Here is a 19,819-nt window from a genome sequence, read left to right on the forward strand (position 1 = left end):
AGAGGAGGAAGTAGATGATTAGCGCGGGCGAGCGTGTTTGCTGCACGCTTAATTAGAAGAAGAAGCCAACCATGGTCAAGAGGATTCCAACGCCGAAGGGCGACCAGTCAACGTTGATTATCGACGTCAGCCCGTGGCGCAGGGTGCCGCTCGTTTTCGTAAACTTGCTCCTCTTCGCCTTCAGCTGCGTGGTCTCGTTCATATGCGTGAGTACCGAACTGCATTTCGGCCAGCGCCTTTCACGTGCACCTGTGATGGCTGTGTAGCTGCTTCGCCAGTCTCCAGCGAAGCTACAAGTCGCGAGCTTTACTTCAGCGCCATGGTTACTGAACTGTTGTGAAGTTTAATAAAAAAAATCAACCATTATAGTGGTATTCCATTGCGAGGTAAGCATATCCAGGCCGAAATGATGCGCTAGATATTTTAGGAAATTGCTTGCTTTCGTCAATGCATTTAGCGGCTCCACTAGGTCAAAAAGAGGGTAGAATAACCATAGATTGATCACGAATAAGAATTGAAGACAATGGCAAAAAATTTAGTCACACTGGTTAAGCTGTCCGTAAGTAACATCGAGTCTTCTACAATGGGTTCTAGCATATTGCTAGATTAGTTGCTAGATTAGTTGCTAGATTAGTTGCTCACATAGGCGTATTGATAACAGCAGGGTGCGTGCTATGTGAAGGATATGTTCCTTCTCCAGCGTCGCGTTAATATCCTTGATCGGGAGAAAAAATTGGAGGATGCTTAAGCTTCGCCTTTAAGAGTAAACCGCGATAGCGTTCAAAGATCGCTGAGTGCTTCTAAGGTTTCTCGGCAACTGTAGCTCATGTAACCGCAACGTTCACCGGGAAACGCTGTCGGCGAACGCTATGCATGAAGAGAAGCTTTGTGATTCTTTTATTTATTTTTTTTTGTCTACAAGGAACCGAGGGCGCCGCGCCACTCATACTAAGACAGACCTCAAACGGCAGCTGGAAAACACTGTCGCGTTAAAAGGGGTTGGTGCTTGAGTTTCCGCGTAAAATAATGAAGTTTTCTCCTATATTAAAATTACAATTCGATGCTATCATGTGTGTAGGTTGTGTGTAAGTCGTACTTTACGATTATTCTACGTAGTTTACCACAAGAAATTCAGTTAGTTCAGTAATTTCCTTGCGCCACATGGAGGGCCTACGTGGCTGGGTATGCGTGGTTCGACATTTCTTGCAGAAGCAATATTTTACCGACACTGCACGTTGGACGCCGAGGCCGCATTTGCGGCGACTCGGGGCCATGAACGCTATCGCTTTATAATGATGATGACCGGTCGTCGTGACCTGGGACCCGAGGTGCAGTATAAGACGGGTGGGGGTCGGTTCTTATCAAGTCCAGGGCTGCAGTGCTTAGTTAATCCATGCTGAGTAATCACTGTAAGCCACAATATCACTATCTTGTTACACTGGGCATCACTGCCGCCCCTCTTCTCTCTACCCTACCCATCTTCCGGCACCCTAACATAGGCCGCAAAGCCACCCTCTTTTGAATAAAATTTATTCATTCATTCATGTTTGTACAAGCACAGCCATACGTGCCGTTCAAACCACGTACAAAAAATATACGCCCAGTGATCGATTCATGATGGTTTTTCAGCATGACTTCAGAACAAGTGCATTTGCACTCGCCATGTTTCCACTTCTCGCGCTTCCTCCCTCCAAAAAACTAAAAATAGAATAGAAATGGAACTAAGCACACTGAAAGTGTAAACAAAAGTAAAATTTTCGTCCATTAAAAATACGCTATTCTAGCAGCTGCGTTTGCCAGTTGTGATGGCTTGTTATTGTGCTTAATTATGGATTCTGCATGACAAAAATTTACCACCAAGGTATATCCGTGAACATGCTCTTGTAATCGCACCTAGCACCCGTGCACACTTCCAAAACTCTTTTTACGCCAACGAAGGAGTTAGGAATTAAAGGGTAGTCCAACATGACAGCAAACAGCTGCTGAGTCAGCGCTCGCAAACGTGATAGTCATTTGAAGCTCGCTGATGCCAATGAATTCTAATCTTGCTCCGGTATCCGTGTTCCGTGTGGTTTGCAGACTTTGCTAAGATACTACAGCTCGAGTGGCTTTAGAAGCATTCCATATCCACAAAAATTCGTCTATCTGTGTAAGCGAAGCGTCTGTTCATTTGCATAGTACCGAACTGGACTTCTTGAATGCTGCTATCTAAAGCAGGCAGCAGTATTGTTCATCGTTTTAGCTGTGTTTTTTATCACGTTCGCATGGTAAAAGGGGCGTGGCACTTGTGCGTGGCTCACTTTATGAAATTGGTAGTAGCACTCATCCGCGTCTTTTGTGTCTTCCGTGTGTGTATGTGTATTTTTTACGCTATATTTGGAACTTAAAATGTCATACCAGTTAGCCCAATAGACGGTCCTTCACAAGGACAGCCACCAGCACTGGGTGGGCTCAGACGGTCTGCCTTCCAAAAATTTACCAAGAGCCATGTTGCTTCGCTCTATTAGATGCGATATCGCCGAAGGATAAAAGAGTATTTCGGCTTCTACGCACTTTTCGAGGTGAGCTTCTGCGTGTACTTAACAGTTGAACACTTCTTCCTCGTGCACAGTTGGCGTCCGTATATGAGCGGCGCGATGACATCTCGTTCCTGAACCGCTCACTACTCATCAGTTTCGTGGTGAACATGGAGGTCTCGGGGCTGCTCATCTCAAGCCTCCTACTTGTCATCAGCTTCACGGGGTTCATGGGTGCCCTGCGCGAGAACATCCGTTTCTTACGCTGGTACGCCAAAGGCCTCTGTCTACTTATGATCATCACAATAATATTCATCGTGGGTGCCTTGGTCCTCCCCTTCCTGAGCAAGAACGTGAGTAGAACCTATAGAAGTAACAGCGAGAAAAAAATTAAGATATTTGATTTCAGTGACTTCTAGCATTAGCACATCTGAGACGGTGAACTACGTTTATGCTGCAGCTCGCACTATAACGGCAAATAGGCGAGCAGGGTATTACATATGTGTGGTGATTTATTATGTCAATTTGTTGACAATATCTTTTACGACGCCGGTAGCAATCTTGATGGAACAACTGCGGTATGGTGTTGACATTTTTTATCACGACACTGGGAAAGAAGTAACTGGCAAAGTTAGCGAGAAAATCCTAAACAGGGAGAACAGCCACACGCTCTGCTCCTCGGCCACTGCGACGAGAGATGGCGGCGTCATTCGGTGACACGCTCTAAAGCAGAGGGTTTATCGTCATGCTGCTTTCCTCGGTGTGAAGGGAGGCGTTGGTGTCAAGGAGATTTCTCTGATGCGGCTCGCGTGGCAGCACAAGTGTAGAGGTTTTGGGCGTGTCAGTGTACTGCTAATTTGATGTGCGTAGCAGAGTTAAAAAACGAGGAAAATTTTTCTGCGCCCAATGAGCTTCAGGTGCTATAGGCTGCCTCGCGAGGCCCTTTTGTCTCACTGTTCTCGAAAACGCATGAAAAATATCAGAAATGCAAGTTTATTGGTTGTTCAGAGTATGTAATTTCCGAGGGCCGTTATGTTGCCGGGCCTGTGTAGGCAGCTGGTGGATGTGTGAACAATCGTCTCAGAGAGCATGGCAACAATGTTCACCGAAGGAATTGTGAATTTATGTTCAATGCATTGTATGTGGTGTTGTCGACCAAATTTTCAACCAGTAGTGTAAGGAAACGCTTTAACGAGATAATTAAATAGATAATCGAAACAGAAATATTAGCTGGGCTTGGTGACCTCTGCGCGTCTCAGTCACTAATCACGTTATCACTTAAAGAACCGCAGCTCGTATTCTCAAAAACGTCTTACGCTGAACTTGTTCGTAAGACAAAATTTCAGCCACTCCTAATGCTAGACACATTATTAAAGAAAGCGGCAGGGTAATAGAAAAGAGCACTCGCGGACCAATAACTCTGTGAGTTCGACTCCAGAATTTCTCGAAGCATGATATATGAACGCTTTACACATGCGCTGGCGATCATATACAATAGTGCAACGCTTACATCAATCAAAATTAATTGAAAGCTAGCACTACGGGCAAACAAAGTTCATCATATTCAGCATATGTTTTATTGTTTCTGATACGTTGTGAGCAAATACGTATCAGAAAGAAAAAAGATGCTTACAACGAAGAGTAACTTTTTTTTAATCGTGAGGACCTGCACACTGTGGGAATCTATGTTATGCTAAACATTTTGTGCGTATCTGGCAATCCATCATAGTTTGGGTTGCACAAAACGGTGCCAGGTGGGCCAACGTGTTTCTGTAAACCTATTAGTTGTGTGTGTGGGTCACGAGGGTACGTGTATGTGACGACGTGTCTGCATTTTAAAAGCTTCGAGTCTCTGGAGATGTTAGGGACGATAGACTTGCACAAGGCCTTTTGTGTGTCTGCTGTTAAGTAGCAGATAAGTATAGAAAAACATTTTGAGGAGAAATACAAAAATTAAGGCAGTAGATCCGCTGCAGCATTATGTTGCCGAAAAACTATTGTTATCAGAAGGACCGTCTGTTGGGCTCGTTAGTCTAACATTGTAAATTCCGAATGCAGCACAAAAATGCACATACACATGAGGAAGACACAACAGATGCGGACGATGCTATTGCCAACTCTTTAATCCAATCAACACACCCTCCGATTTTATAAAATGAGCCACGCACAAGTGTTACGCCCCTTTTCTATGCGAAGGTCATAAAAAACACAACTAAAAAGGAGAACAATACTGCTGCCTGCTTTAGGTAGCAGAATTGAAGAAGTCCACTTCGGCTCTGTGCAAAAGAATAGATGCTTCGCTTACACAGACAGGTTAATTTTAGTGGGTATGGAATGCTAATAAAGCCACTCGAGCCGTGTGGTTTGGAAACTTGCCTAAGATAGTAGTCTCAGAAAAGGTGCCTCACAACCACACCCGATGATATGGGCAACCTAATGTGCATATTTGTCCTCTTTTTTGCTTAACTTTTACCGCACGCTCCCTAAGCCGGTCGTTGATGCACCATTCGGTTTGGCCGATGTATTCATTTCCGCACTTCAAGGGAACTGAATATACCATTCCTGCCGCACACCCTACGTGGGGTTGTTGATGTCTGGTTTTGCAAACTCGCTTGCTGTCAATGCAAATCCGAGGGCAGAGCCTGTAAAATTTATTAGGAGTTGTAAAGGACCACAGAAATTCAATACCTGTTCGCGACTTTGTTCAGGTTGCGCGAGACCTTATGCATATAAGGCATATTACTAAGGGCTGCGCCGTCCGTCGCTGGATCTCCGCGCTTTCCGTTCCGGCTCTGTTATTTACCTTTTGCAGGAGAGATTCGTCCACTGCACCAACAAGCAATACAGGAAATCCCGCTGCCAAGAGGCGACCAAGCTGATGTTCAGAGCTATGCTGCATTACATGCGAGCTCGACTTTCTGAGCGCAGCATCCAAGAACTAAAACACAATGCCCCTTTTTGCTATTTTTGAGTGGGCTGAGTCAAAAGGCAATAGTCCCAAATCTTGACCCGTGGGAGGTACTCCAAGCATACATGGTCTACGCGAAACCTTAGCCTTAGATCCAGGAATTGTAACACCTCAGTGCTAGGCAATTCATGGGTGAAATTCAAACGCTGCCCCGCTTGTTTAAAAACATCTAAAATACTCTCAGGTGGTGTAAGGTCACCATGTCCCTCTAAAAGTACTAAAAAGTCATCAACGTACCTAAGCACTTTAGAAACATTCCCACCATTAAAAGCGAAGCTGAGCGCCCTGTCGGCATCTGTTAAATATACGTCACATAAGATCGACGCAACACAAGACCGAATACCCACTCCCCTACGTTGAAGAAAAGGCTGCTTGTTAAAACAATAAATGTTACACTAAGGCCAAACTCTAAAAGCGTTAGAAATTGTAAACCGACAAACAAGCAGAGTTTTGGAAGTCGAATTCGTCATTCTCTTCAATACAATTTCTAACAGCAACTAAGAGTTTATCTTGAGGTACTCAATAAAACAAATCCTTAACGTTGGCCAACAAACCATAATCTGTACCCTTATTGTGTCTCACAAACTCAGCGACTACTGATTTTTTCACGTGGGAAGGATCAACAACCGTGAGTGACTTTAGATTCTTCATTAAAAACATGCTCACATTCTTTTGCCAAGAACCCCTTCGCTCACAATGGTTCTGAAAGGAACGTGTTCCTTAGGTGTTCTTGCGGAAGAGAAAACCTTCAAACATTTACCCTTACTATTGCTGATATCTTTAAAAGAGCAAGAGCATTCCATTCCAAGTCCTTACAAAATTTCATGAACTTAGCCTAAACCCTCACCGCACTTTTCTTAACAGGCAGAAAGTTCCTGTCCACTGCAGCTTGGGCTTTTTCATTGAACATACATTTAGACATCACAACAAACAAACTCTCCTTGTCTGCGTGTAAGATAATCAAACTGTTCTGCTTGACGTAGTTGGCCACGCTGTCCAACTTCTTATCCACACTCCGGAATGTTCGTTGAGGGGCACATCTTTTTAGGCAGTCTACGTTATCCAAGGGACAGCGCTTCTTGCACTCCTCGCTTGACCTTGAAGAGAGCTCACGGGTAATTCCGAATAGGGTATGAGCGGAAACTTGGGGAGGAAAGACGAATATCGGTTACTTCTTCAGAGTCCGAGACACATTTTCGGGCAGGGAGACGTCATCCAGTACCACGACAGGATTTTGTTTAGTGAAACCCTTCTTTTTCTCGGTGACCTTCAGCAAGGAGCCCCGTGCAGTGCCCCATTCGAACTCTGTTTTCTGAGATGCTATACGCCTGTAGTCCCGACGGTTGGCCGAAGCAAACCCTCCTGGCAGTGTTGCGCTGCAAACAACACGTAAACAGTCTAGGAATAACCAATCCTGACGCGCCAACCCCGATTTAAAAATCTTGCACAACCCCTTGGCATGACCCAAAGAAGGCCTCACGTCTGAGAAGAGTGCACCAACTTCCCTTGGAATGATGCCCTTGCGAACACAAGAGGCGTAAGTCCTCGCACGGCTGGCAGAAACAGCGATGTGGTCGATGAAAACGTACACCGGCCAAACCGAATGGTGCGTCGACGACCGGCTAAAGCAGCACGCACTAAAAGTTAAGAAAAAAGAGGACAAATATGCACATTAGTTTGCCCATATCATTGCGTGTGGTTGCGAGGCGCTTTATTCTGAGACTACTATCTTAGGCAAGCCTGCAACCCACACGGCTCGAGTGGCTTTGGAAGCATTCCATACCCACTAAAATTCACCTGTCTGTGTAGGCGAAGCATCTATTCATTTGCACAGTGCCAAACTGAACTTCTTGAATTCTGATATCTAAAGCAGGCAACAGTATTGTTCGCCTTTTTAGTTATGTTTTTTATCACCTTCGCATGGAAAAAGGGGCGTGACACTTGTGCGTGGCTAACTTTATAAAATCGGAGGGCGTGTCTATTGGAATAAACAGTTGGTAGTAGCGCTCGTCCGCCTCTGTCGTGTCTTCTTTATGTGTATGTGTATTTTTGCGCTGTATTTGGAATTTGCAAAGCTATTGTTATATTGATGGTCACTTGATTTACCAGCTGAGCCACATGTTACAAACGTCTGAGTAATGTACCACCTGCATCATGGTGTGTCATCGAATCACTCTAGCGTATACAGCTTAAGTTTATAAACAGGGCGTGAAGAATGCAACACGACGCATGGCTCATGCTACGTTTGCAAATTGTGTCCAGTTTGTAATGTTACGTTTGACGAACCAACTAGTTCAAATAAAACCATAATTGATGGGTCACCAAATCAAAGCTTTGTTTTTTCCTCTTTCCTGCGACTCTCTCAGAGTGCTCAGAGCTTGTTCAGCATCGACCTCATAGTGAGCTACAGGGACAACCCAGACTTCGCGCGACTTGTCGATTTTGCTCAGGTAAGAAATAAGAAACATGCACCAGTGAGCACCAACCCGTGGCACTGGTTAAGTGGGTTTTCTTAAGGTCAGAATATTGCCATCTGAAAAACCTTTGCGATCAGAGTTTTCGAAGGAAGACCTGTGAGGATACCCTTGAATTACCGTTGACAACGACAATGTCTTGGCTGTTGAAGTGGAACCTCGAAATCCCGAAGCATTAGCGGGAGTGCCTCCACGTTGACGCATGCATTCTCTTATGCATGCAGTTTACTTCAAATGATCTCAACGCTTGCAGTGTAGTGTACACATCCAGGTGATTTTACCATTTACGATTGATTCAGCCTCACCTTGTGATCTGCTAATTTTCTGACTACCTCGATGGTAGAGCGATCACCACGGACAAATGTTGGTGGTGGCTTTGATCCTCATGTTAGGAGGAATATTCATTCAACGGTTAAACTTTCTGAGAGAACTGCTTACTTTTTCGTCCTTGCGTACTTATGCAGAACTTTTACATTGGGCGTTGAATGATTGTGGTGCCATGTGTATTAGCTACTTTATTTTTCGTGGCCATTTGTTCGCACTTTGTCTGCACTTATTAGAAAATTTTAAGGAAACTTTCTTGGAACTTATTTTAGGAGTATGCTAATTTAGCGAGCAGAGCAAACAGAGCAATTTAGCGAATTTAGGGAACCAATTTAAAAAGATACGCACCGCAAAGTAGGTGAAGCTTCCTAAAAAGCTAATCCCATTCGAAATACAGTAGCCAATGGGAATAGCTGAAACGACCCTCAACACCACTCAAGCGCCTGGAGGAAGGAACGAAAGGAAACACAAGCAAGGTTGTCTTGCAGTCAGCCTTCGCAATGCGTTAGTTGGTTCCTTTAACAGGGGAACTTCAGGTACCACCAAAATATTCGCGAACTCGCCTTATATGCTCCTTGTGCACCTATCTTTGATTGGCAGGTCTGTTGGGATGATTGGTACGATACCATGATAACAGGCAGCACAAAATTTACAGGCACGGAAGATCAACAATTTTCGCGCTGTCTCGTCACCATTGTGTTTAGTTCTGGTCGCTATATTGAAAGCCCATATTTGTAAACGACGTCGATACATCGCCCCTGCGCCGCGTGCGTTACGCATTCGAGGAATGTGGTGAGGCCTGAAAGAGGTCAAGATGTTATCAATCAATCAATCAATCAATCAATCAATCAATCAATCAATCAATCAATCAATCAATCAATCAATCAATCAATCAATCAATCAATCAATCAATCAATCAATCAATTTATGAGACATTATTGCAGTTACAAAGGAAATGTAATACAGGAGGAAATCCCATAGTAAAAGCTCTCAGTAATTCGTTGTCTTCATCAGGTTTCTGTTATTTTTTTGCAATATCCAGAACATGAGCATGTGGAGTAGCCTCTCTGTGTTTTAATTTAAGGACATTTTAGTACATTTGCCATGAAATATATACAGGAGGAGGTCTCATAGTCAGACTGAGCATGTGTTGGCGGGCTAGTTGGTTAAGCATGATTACAAAGACGGCGCCGAATAAAACAACACACGAAGAAGGGGGACACGAGACAGCACGTAGGCGCCGTCTTTGTAATCATGCTTAACAAACTAGCCCGCCAACACATGCTCAGTTACTTCTGCGCCTACGTGCTGTCTCGTGTCCTCCTTCTTCGTGTGTTGTTTTATTCGGCGCCGTCTTTGTAATCATAGTCAGACTGCAAGGGCGAGACTTCCTGTTAATACAACAGGAAAATAAGATATGTTATTAATGCAAACGGGAAGTTGGTGCCTACATGAATAAAGCAAGAGCCCAAATACGTGATAAATAATGAAACATAGGTATGAAAAAAAACAAAAAGCAAAGTTAGATAAAATATATCAAAAGTCAACTTTACACATATTTCAAGAACGCGCGAAACTCGAATTTATAGAGAAACAAAGGTTTTGCGGAGCAGCGTTTCTTACGCGCAAGAAAGAACAGCTGAAAACAGTGATCTCCGCTACCACATGGTGCAGGCTTCGTTCAGCTGCTGTGGTATCACAACTGAGCGATACCACGATTGGGGCCACAACATGTATTTCAACTGCTCGCCGTCGAACCCGAGCACAGAGCGCTGCTCGGTTCCCGCCTCCTGCTGTCGGCCACTGGAAGGCGAGAACCCGAGCCTTGAAACTCGCCTGAAGCGCCGCTTCTGTGGTTCCGGAGTGCTTTCCATGACCGAACAGCAAGCCTGGCAAAAGGTGACCATCGAGTTTAATGACCGACTGGATGGCCGGCTGGTTGACTGTCTAGCACGCACGCACGCACGCACGCACGCACTGAGAACCATTCACGCAATGTTACTCACACCTAAAATAGGTCAAAGAGTCTCGGCGCCCATGTGATGGTGATTCATGGTGGTCACTGAGAAGAAAGGCACGGGCCATTCGGTCACAGGCCTTGGTCAGGCGCAGCCATTTCTGCTTATGCGAATCGCCATCAATGGGCACCCCCATCAGCTTCGGATCCGCTGCGCTCATTTGTTCGCACACAGGACGTTCAGCCCCCAAAGTTGTTAAGCGTTGACTATAAGCAATTCTTACGAACAATGCAGCAGGATTAGACATTTACTTCATATTCTTCAAAAGCTATTTCTGGTGACCAAGACATAAAGACCAGTTTTACCCGATGAATAACTCCTTGTTTATCTGAAGGTTAGCACGAATTTTATTCACGTCAGAAGATTACTTACATTTACAGAATCCAAGCCGACAGGTGCTCAACATATGCCACCTCAGTGGGAATTATGGGCACGTTTAACCGTAGCTCATATAAAGAAGGCAAGAAGTGGAGCACATGCAAAGGGAAAACTTTCGCTAAGGCGCTCCTATCTAAATACATGGGAACAGATAAATCCTTTTTAGCAATCAATTCACACATTTTGATGAAATTTGTTTCATATGAAATAAAAAGTTAAAATCTAGTAGTTGCAGCAGCAGATTTAGTTTTTAGCCTGTCCGTAATTTTTGAAAAATTCTTGAACATGGCATACTCGAAAAATGACTCTTATAAAATGAACAATCCAACTCAGCAATAAGAAATGATACCACTATTCTGTAAACTAAAATTATCCAGACATCTAAAGCGGATTAAATTCATGTATTATACACCGATCTTAATTACACCACTATTTTGTGAGTACTTTTGCAGAACTTTTGTCCACAGTGCAACATTTTAACGTGAACTGCAACTCAGATGTGAAGCTTGTTTGCTTTAGGTGTTCTAGCAGATGGAGTTTACAGAGCGGTGATATGTTTTTCTCGGACAGTCTCGGAAGAGAACAGCAGTTTACGATAGGTAGCAAGGCACTGGAAGTGGTAAGGGAATACATCTACTTAGGGCAGGTAGTGACCGCGGATCCGGATCGTGATACTGAAATAATCAGAAGAATGGGCTGGGGTGCCTTTGGCAGGCATTCTCAGACCATGAACAGCAGGTTGCCATTATCCCTCAAGAGAAAAGTGTATAACAGCTGTGTCTTACCAGTACTCACGTACGGGGCAGAAGCCTGGAGGCTGACGAAAAGGGTTCTACTTAAATTGAGGACGACGCAACGAGCTATGGAAAAAAGAATGATGGGTGTAACGTTAAGGGATAAGAAAAGAGCAGATTGGGGTGAGGGAACAAACGCGAGTTAATGACATCTTAGTCGAAATCAAGAAAAAGAAATTAGCATGGGCAGGGCATGTAATAAGGAGGGAAGATAACCGATGGTCATTAAGGGTTACGGACTGGATTCCAAGGGAAGGGAAGCGTAGCAGAGGGCGGCAGAAAGTTAGGTGGGTGGGTGAGATTAAGAAGTTCGTAGGGACGACATGGCCACAAATAGTACATGACCGCGCTAGTTGGAGAAGTATGGGAGAGGCCTTTGCCCTGCAGTGGGCTTAACTAGGCTGATGATGATGATGATATATGTTTTTGATGCGGAGTTACAAATCTGCTGTAAACTTCACGCGTATTTTTTTTTCTTAACGAATTTCTGTAACTTTTGTAGTAAACCTAGGTCGTAAATATAAAGTCTGCTTCATACGGTCGCTAGAATTTAACTTTGTTTCTCAAATGCAAGGAACTTCTTTTAAATCCCTCCAGCGGTTCTCCGATAAAAGCATTTCTAGGTTGTATATCTATCTGAATAGAAAAAATGCAGTTGGCCCCTAGCTAAACCTTCCTCTTAAAACAACACTTAAAATTGAAATTTCATTAGGAAAGACTCGAGCCTCATAAAAAGCCTTAAGCACTCCATGCTCTCAGACAGAACCAAGCAACGCAAAACAATGCAAAAGAGGCAGGTCACGTTCCTCAAGGACAGAGTGAAAAAAGAAACAACGGAAGAGCCGAGTCACTTGCGGTAGAAATATACAACATCTCGGCCATGCATAAAGGTCGGAGTAAGACACATCTGTGATTTGTGCATAACGCAAGTCTGGGATCTTCTTTTCATTTTTATTTTTGTCTCCATTATTATGCTCTTCTTATTTTTTTTCCTTTGCAGTTCAACGTGGTTAGCATTCAACTCGCATGAAATTCAGTTTTACAGAAATCCTGAGAGAACCAGCTATTTTGAGAACTTTGTATCTGATATCTGCCTCCATATACATTACTGCTCGACACGCTCTCGTAGTGCGTAACGAAGCCTCTCTCTCGGAAAGCAAATAGAACGTCGATGCTTTCAGGATAACAAATACGTGGACGCTCCGCTTATATTCAAAAAAGCTTCGTTAATGTCCGTTGATCGCAACTTCTCTCTTCAGCAGTTTCTCATTTCATCATCACAGCGCAATTTCATTGATCGAAAAGCAACTGTCCTCTACAAAAGAAATTTCAATTAAGCTCATTTAATGGGATGCTGGACCTGGTCTTTCGCATGTATTACGCCGTTCAGAACTTGCTCAATATGGAGGCTCACCTGAACGTTCTCCTTTTCATTAAAACAAAACTTAAAATCAAGAACATCAATCTAAGTACATCGGAAGGGAATAAACCTCTTCATAGACTATTCACTGCTTGGCAAATAGCGAACAATTTATACAAAGTTATGAATTATATATAAAAAAATGTAACGACTGCTCCTGGCAGGGTTTCGATTGGTATTTCGATTTCTTGAAAAAAAAGTGGAATAAACGAATTTTGCGATATTCAAAAATTTTTTGTTAAGAAATGGACGCTCTAAATTAAAAATGTAGTTGCTACCGTGAATACATCTTAACTTAAACACCGTGGCGGCTTGGGCTAGTTGGTACATACGCTACAGGGGAACGGTGCAAAAAGACGGACAAAAAGGGGAACGCCCACCAGCGCTGGTGTGTGTTCCCCTTCTTGTCCATCGTCTTTTCGTGCTGCTCTCCTGTAGACATTTTAACTTCTTTTATATGAAGTTAATCTTGTGAAATAGGTGGTGTCTAAACATGGCGGTCATTACTTGTTTCCGGATCTGCAATCACTTCCAGTGCGTAGAACGCGCAAAAGCACAAGCCTTCGTGATTTGTATCTTCTACTCGAGGGAACAATTTCTGAAGAGTGAATTTGGAGACCACCTATACGGTGAAGTAGATGCCGAGCAAAACGAGTGACCCGCAGAAAACTGTTCAGAGAGCCCGAAACGATCTTGCATGTTCACTAGCCATGGCTACTGAAGAAGCTTTTGTGGTGTACCACGTGAGTTGAAGAATATTTAGATAGCTGCTCCAGAGGTAAAGTTTTGTCTTAAAGCTACTGGGCGATGCCTAATCTCAGAGGTCATGCCAAACAGTAGCGCATATTTAGTTACGCGTCTATTGAGGCAAGTGGCAATGGCGACGTTGTTTTCAGTTTCGGTATGAAAAATGCCTACTTTTGCGAGCATCTTTGTGACAAAGAAATTGCAGTCACTGACTAAGTCAAGGTGAAAATAACACAGAAACCTTTCGGGACCCGTACGGGTTCCTTGATCACAGTAATAGCGGCCAAGAGCCGCAAGTTGTTTTTATGCCAAAATGTACGGTAGAGAACGGGTGTGGTTGGCAGGCAGATTTTCATCAGTCTTGTTGACACTGTTGTCCGTAGTTTGAATAAATAAAGATTCTAACAAAAGTCGCATCATCGCATTCTTTTCCTTAGCTATTATAGCAGCGTTTTTCCAAACGATGCGGCGACTGCGATTATCGGCGTGTTCGGCAAGGGCGTTCGAGGCTTTTTTATTGTTGGAGACGTCCCTTCGGTGCTCTTTTAATCTTCTCGTGAATTTTCCGGTTTCGCCGACGTAACTGCAGCTGCAATGTGCGCATGGTACCTTGTAGATGACACCGAGGTAATTCTTGCTTTCAAGCCGATCCTTTAAGTTAACAAGCTGATTTCTCGGCGAGTTGGATGGCATGCGTGCTATTCTAAGACCTTATCTTGAGAATACGGGGCTAAGAGTGTCGCTGACGCCAGGCACATATGGGACGCGAGCACATGTCGTGAACGACTTGCCTTGAGACGGCTTGGGATAGAGGACACGAGCTTCCATATCGTTAAGAAACTTCTTGGGGTACCCGTTTCTGGATAATTCGTGACGAATTGTCTTCAGCTCATTCTGCATTTCGTCGTCACTTGAGCAGATGCGTGTGGCCTGCGTGTTCATGGCATGTTCTTTTTACCTGCCGAGAAACAAGCCATCGAGGGCCTTCGGAACAATACATCCATTGCCATCCTTCCGGCTGATAAGGGAAACGCCATCGTGTTGCTCAATAGAAGTGGCTACAATGAGAAAATAAAGGAGTTGCTCTCAGACGAGGGTACGTATACATCCTGATTCAAGAAGACACCACGGCAAGCCTGCAAACAAAACTGCAAAAGCTCTTTTCCAAGGTTTTTAAATTTGTACCATCGCAGCAAAAGTATCTCTACCATCGCCTCTTGCGTACTAGCGGGTCCGCACCTGCAATATACGGATTACCGAAAGTTCACAAGCCAGGCGTTCTACGGCCTATTGTCGACTCCACAAGGTCACCGCTGCACCGGTGGTCAGGATACCTACACCAAGTGCTGGGCTAGCTCGCTGGCAAGACAACGAAACACATTTCGAATTCTTCAGCCTTCGTGGGGAATGTGCGCGACATTTCCCTGGATGAAGACGACGTTATGGTTTCGTTTGACGTGAAGTCGCTCTTCACTTCAGCGCCTGTTGACCTGGCCATATCTACGTGTAGAAATGTTCTGCTGGCTGACGAGACGCTCGCTGAGCGCACCCCTTTGGAAGTATAAGGCATTTGCAAGCTTTTAGACTTTTGTATGAGCAACGCCTAATTCACTTACGACAAACAGTTTTACAGGTAGATCAATGGAACTGCCATGTGTGCTTCCATTTCCGTTACTATACCGCCAACGTGATCATGGAGGTCACTGAACAGAAGGCCCTCGCTGACTTCGCTCCCGCACCAAAGGTTTTCATCCGCTACGTACAAAACTGCTTCTGCATAGAGCGAAGGCAGGACGCTTCACGCCTCCTGCGTCTTCTCAACTCAGCAAAAGCAGCCATACAATTTACTACAGAATACGAGTGTGACAATAGCCTCCCCTTCCTTGACGTCCTCATGCGGCGAAGCGGAACCAGACTCTCATTTGGTGTGCATACGAAAGCGACTCATACCGGCCGGTACTTAATCTGCAATTCATGTCACCACCCGGCTTGCCACAAGCAATCCTTCGTATCATCTCTCGTGACGCGAGCCACACGCATCTGCTCAAGTGACGACAAAATGAAGAACGAGCTGAGGACAATTCGTCACGAATTATACAGAAACGGGTACCCCAAGAAGTTTCTTAACAATATGGAAGCTCGTGTCCTCCATCCCAAGCCGTCTCAAGGCGACAAGTCGTTCACTAAACGTGCTGGCGTCCCATATGTGCCTGGCGTCAGCGACGCTCTTAGCCGCGTATTTTCAAGATACGATCTTAGAACAGCGCACATGCCATCCAACAAACTGAGAACCAGCTTGATAACGTGAAGGATCGGCTTGAAAGCAAGAATTACCTCGGTGTCACCTACAAGGTACCATACGCAGATTGCAACTGTAGCTATATCGGCGAAACCGGCAAATTCGCGAGAAGAATAAAAGAGCACCTAAGGGACGTCTCCAAGAAGAAAAAAACCTCGAATGCCCCTGCCAAACACGCCGATAATCGCAGTCATGAACCACATCGATTGGGAAAACGCTGCTATAATAGCTAAGGAAAACAATACGATGACGCGTCTCTTGTTAGAATCTTTATTTATTCAAACTACGGACAACAGTATCAACAAGACTGATGGAAATCTGCCTGCCAACTACACCCGTTCTCTAACTCACATTTCAGCATAAAAACGACTTGCGGCTCTTGCCCGCTTTTTGTGTGATCAAGGAACCCGCACGGGTCCCGAAACGTCTCTGTGTTATTTTCAGCTTCACTTGGTCAGCGACCGCAATTTTCTTCATCATCATGTTACCTGACCAGACCAACTTCGTCGAAATCTTGACTATATCTTTGTGACACATGCACTCGTGTTCCAAACGTAAACCTTTGCAACGGAGGTTGCTCTATTCTGCCCCATTATTCTACGCGACCCAGAACTTTTGTCGCATTTGGCCTTTAGGCTTTTATGCCAACGCAGATGCCTTCTCCAATTGGCGCAGATCCACACGCGCAGTTGCGTGGATGCTTGCGTGTCGTTCATGCGCGCCAACGCACTCATCATGATTGGCATCGGCTTCGTCGCTTACGTGGTGCTCAGCGTGCTGAGCAGCATGGCGAACACGGTCCACGACGAGGTCGTCTCGTTGACGCGCCTCTACGACAAGTACTACCGCAGGATGGCCAAGGGTGCGCGTAAGTCCCTGGCACAGCGGGAAGCGCTGCAACAAGTGCGCGCTGCCAGGGACCACCTGGTAAAGAAGAAGTCGAAGCCGGGGTGAGTTGGACAGGCCTGGCGCGGCAGTCTTTTGGCCGTAGCGTTTCCTACTGAAATCGCTAGAGGAAACGTTCATATATGTCGCGGAAATTATGTTTTGTTCATGGATTTGTTCGATCTTCGTGCTTGATTGTGTCTTCAGATGTTCTTTTGACTTTGCTTACTATGCTTTATCTGCCTACGTTAGCCTGAAGTTCGAAGCAATTCCACTTGTATAAATGCCGAAGGCCACAAGACTGACCACGTGTATAATCACTGTGAAGTTGGGCATTTACAATATTACAACAATATTACGCAATACATTGTGGAAAATGATCAGTCTGCAAAGTCACAACACCGTTTGGAGTCGTAACGATGAAATTAAGCTAATTCCGTGTGCTTATCGATCGTTCCCAAGCTGGATGAAGTGCCCTCCTTGTGGCTCCCGTAAACAATAGGGCCAGAGTTCTCTCAGATATTTTTTGTAGGAAACCGTGTGTTTTCAGTCATCATGCTTGAAAACTACAGTTTCTATCTTTAACAGAGTTTTCTACAATTTGGCAGGGCTTCTCAGGGGAAGCACGTTGGTCCTTCCGTTTTTGTTTATTGCTGTTCATTAGTGCCGTGCGCCGGCCAGTCAAAGTAGTTTTTTCTGCAACAGTTGTGTTTCAGGCTCATAGCTAGTTTATTTTGTCGAGCAATGTCGAGCTTATAATTCAATGAAGACACTTTAGCACGCGCTTACCTCTAAGTACATGCGCACATCCTTGCAGTAGTTCTGGCAATGGCTTGGCTAAAACGTATTTTTCCTTGTACTATGAAACATTGAACTTGTCTCGCTAGTGTTACGTTTTTGTGCTAATACTACTCATTCTTGCAGAGCGAGTTTTCTAAAGAAACAATTCCCTTAAAGAAACTTGAAAGTAACATGGGCATTCGAAGTTACAAGGAATAAAGGGGTTATAAATAAATATGCTGCCTGCCATTACTATGCTGGCTTGACCACCACATTTGACGCGCACCGAGAGACACTAGCGCGAAAGTTCATTTGAAGACCTTATTATTAAAATTTATGAGTTGACATATGAAGGCATCGGTTCGCCTCAGCAAGGCGAACAAGGGCTATTAACAGTCATGAAATGAACCCACGCACTCCTTTGGCTATTTGCTTTTGCAGAGAAGTCGGAAAATAATTTTTCTTTGTGTGCTGCTCTCGCTACGCCTGACGCGGAGTATCCGAAGCCATGAAAAAACGAGATTAATAATAAGGGGGGAGGGTACGCAGCTTACAGGAAGGGCCGTAACTTACTTCATTTCCCAATAAGGCAAATGAGAAAGTCAGTGACTTAAGCCCCATGACTTGCTCGAAATCAAAAATGGCACTGTGGCCAAGCTATTCTTACTGGTTTCTTCTTGAATCGTTTGCTAATGATGGGTGAGCTGGTGACTGTCGCTGAGCTTTATTATGCTGTAAAATATATATATATATATATATATATATATATATATATATATATATATATATATATATATATATATATATATATATATATATATATATATAACCGAGGGGCCATGCTTATATTTAACAAGAAAATAGTGCTTCACAGTATTTTCTTGCAGCAGTAAGTCTTCGTGAAAAACATAAGTATATTGAAGCATTCTTACACTATGCACCAGGCGGGACACATTAGGGGGCGGAACGGCGCCCCAGAAAGCCCCATGTAGTGAGTTAACGCATAAAGCTGTAGAGCCACATTGTCAGGCAAACGTAGCATTCTGAGACGGCCTTAGCACCCTCTTGATTGATTCTGGGATTATGTTATAGGGGGAAAATCTAAGTAATGTCATTTATTTTAGGCACGATAGACGACGCTATGATCGTAGGCAGACTTACTCTCTGCGTGCAACCAATGTTTCGTCATATCGCACTCAAGTGATGTGAAAGTCTGCAGTGGTATTCATGAAAAAACAGCTTATGGTATGGATGTATTTATAACCCATAGCCTCCCTCTGACTACATTGACCATAACGAGCGACAGAATGAATCAGTAGGGTTGGCTGGGCGTGACGCATAAGCTGTTAGCCGGAAAATTTGAAACAATTTTTTTAACCTTGCATGGTATAACTTCATGTATTGCTTAGCGTTCTGGCTCAATAGCTTCATTGTCTCATCTTTAGTAAAAGTAATAAATATAAAACGCAGAAAACAATGTAGAGGACCGGAACGTGCTTGTAGGTTCACTAGCCATGGCTACTGAAGAAGCTTTTGTGGTGTACCACGTGAGTTGAATATTTAGCCGTTTCCTTTTCAATGACTGTGCAGGCGGCAGTATTCTGTCAGCCGGATGACGTCGAAAGCCAGCTGGCGTCCACCACCCGCTTACGACCGTATGCTGGCCCGTCGAGAATCGCAGTACTACGGAGCGCCTGCAAGGAGCGGCCCTACTGCTGAAGCGGCCCGTTAATGAACCAGCGTTTGCAATAATGCAACACTTACATTCGTTTTTGTCCAGATATATATAGAGTGTTCTAGATTTGATGTTTTGAAAAGGATGACTTGACATTTGGACATGTTTTGACAGTGGAAGCCGAGGAAGGCTAGAAGCATGTGGTGGGGCCTACGGTTGTTAAAACGCTTCCTAAACAATATCTTTGGTTTGACCAGTTTTTTGCTTATACAAGTGCAGCGCTGGAGCATGTAGATGATATGCGTGCTGTGGAAAATAATTTTTCCTTTGATTTTTAGGGAAAACTTGCGCGCGCCAGTAATAGTGGTCTGTGACCTTGCTATGGCGTTTGTTGCAGCGGCGACAAGCAGCGCAGATAGAAGGCAGAGTTTTCGGGGATGTTAAGGTATTGTGCAGGTTATGTGAGCAGCGATAAACCACGCTGAAAATTTGAAGGCGGTCATCTTGAGCCAAATGTGTCTTTTTTCTTTCGTTAAAATTG

The 19,819-nt window shown here is 44.3% G+C and overlaps 1 protein-coding gene across 1 annotated transcript; it reads left to right on the forward strand.

Moving 5' to 3' along the window:
• The first annotated feature begins 71 nt into the window (after nt 1-71).
• LOC142583471 (tetraspanin-33-like) lies at nt 72-19,335 on the forward strand. The gene is made up of 6 exons (XM_075693959.1): nt 72-206; nt 2,612-2,869; nt 7,851-7,934; nt 9,957-10,181; nt 16,614-16,888; nt 19,194-19,335. Exons 1-6 carry the CDS (start codon nt 72-74, stop codon nt 19,333-19,335), a joined length of 1,119 nt encoding a protein of 372 aa, XP_075550074.1.
• The last annotated feature ends 484 nt before the right edge of the window (nt 19,336-19,819 follow it).

Source organism: Dermacentor variabilis, chromosome 5 (assembly GCF_050947875.1).
Source record: "Dermacentor variabilis isolate Ectoservices chromosome 5, ASM5094787v1, whole genome shotgun sequence".
NCBI lineage: Eukaryota > Metazoa > Arthropoda > Arachnida > Ixodida > Ixodidae > Dermacentor > Dermacentor variabilis.

Excerpts from the sequence above, each read along its gene's own strand:
- LOC142583471 (XM_075693959.1), top strand. The coding sequence starts at position 72 with ATGGTCAAGAGGATTCCAACGCCGAAGGGCGACCAGTCAACGTTGATT. Across the intron at positions 207-2,611 it reads GCGTGGTCTCGTTCATATGC|TTGGCGTCCGTATATGAGCG; the intron begins GTGAGTACCGAA and ends CCTCGTGCACAG. Across the intron at positions 16,889-19,193 it reads AAGAAGAAGTCGAAGCCGGG|GCGGCAGTATTCTGTCAGCC; the intron begins GTGAGTTGGACA and ends ATGACTGTGCAG.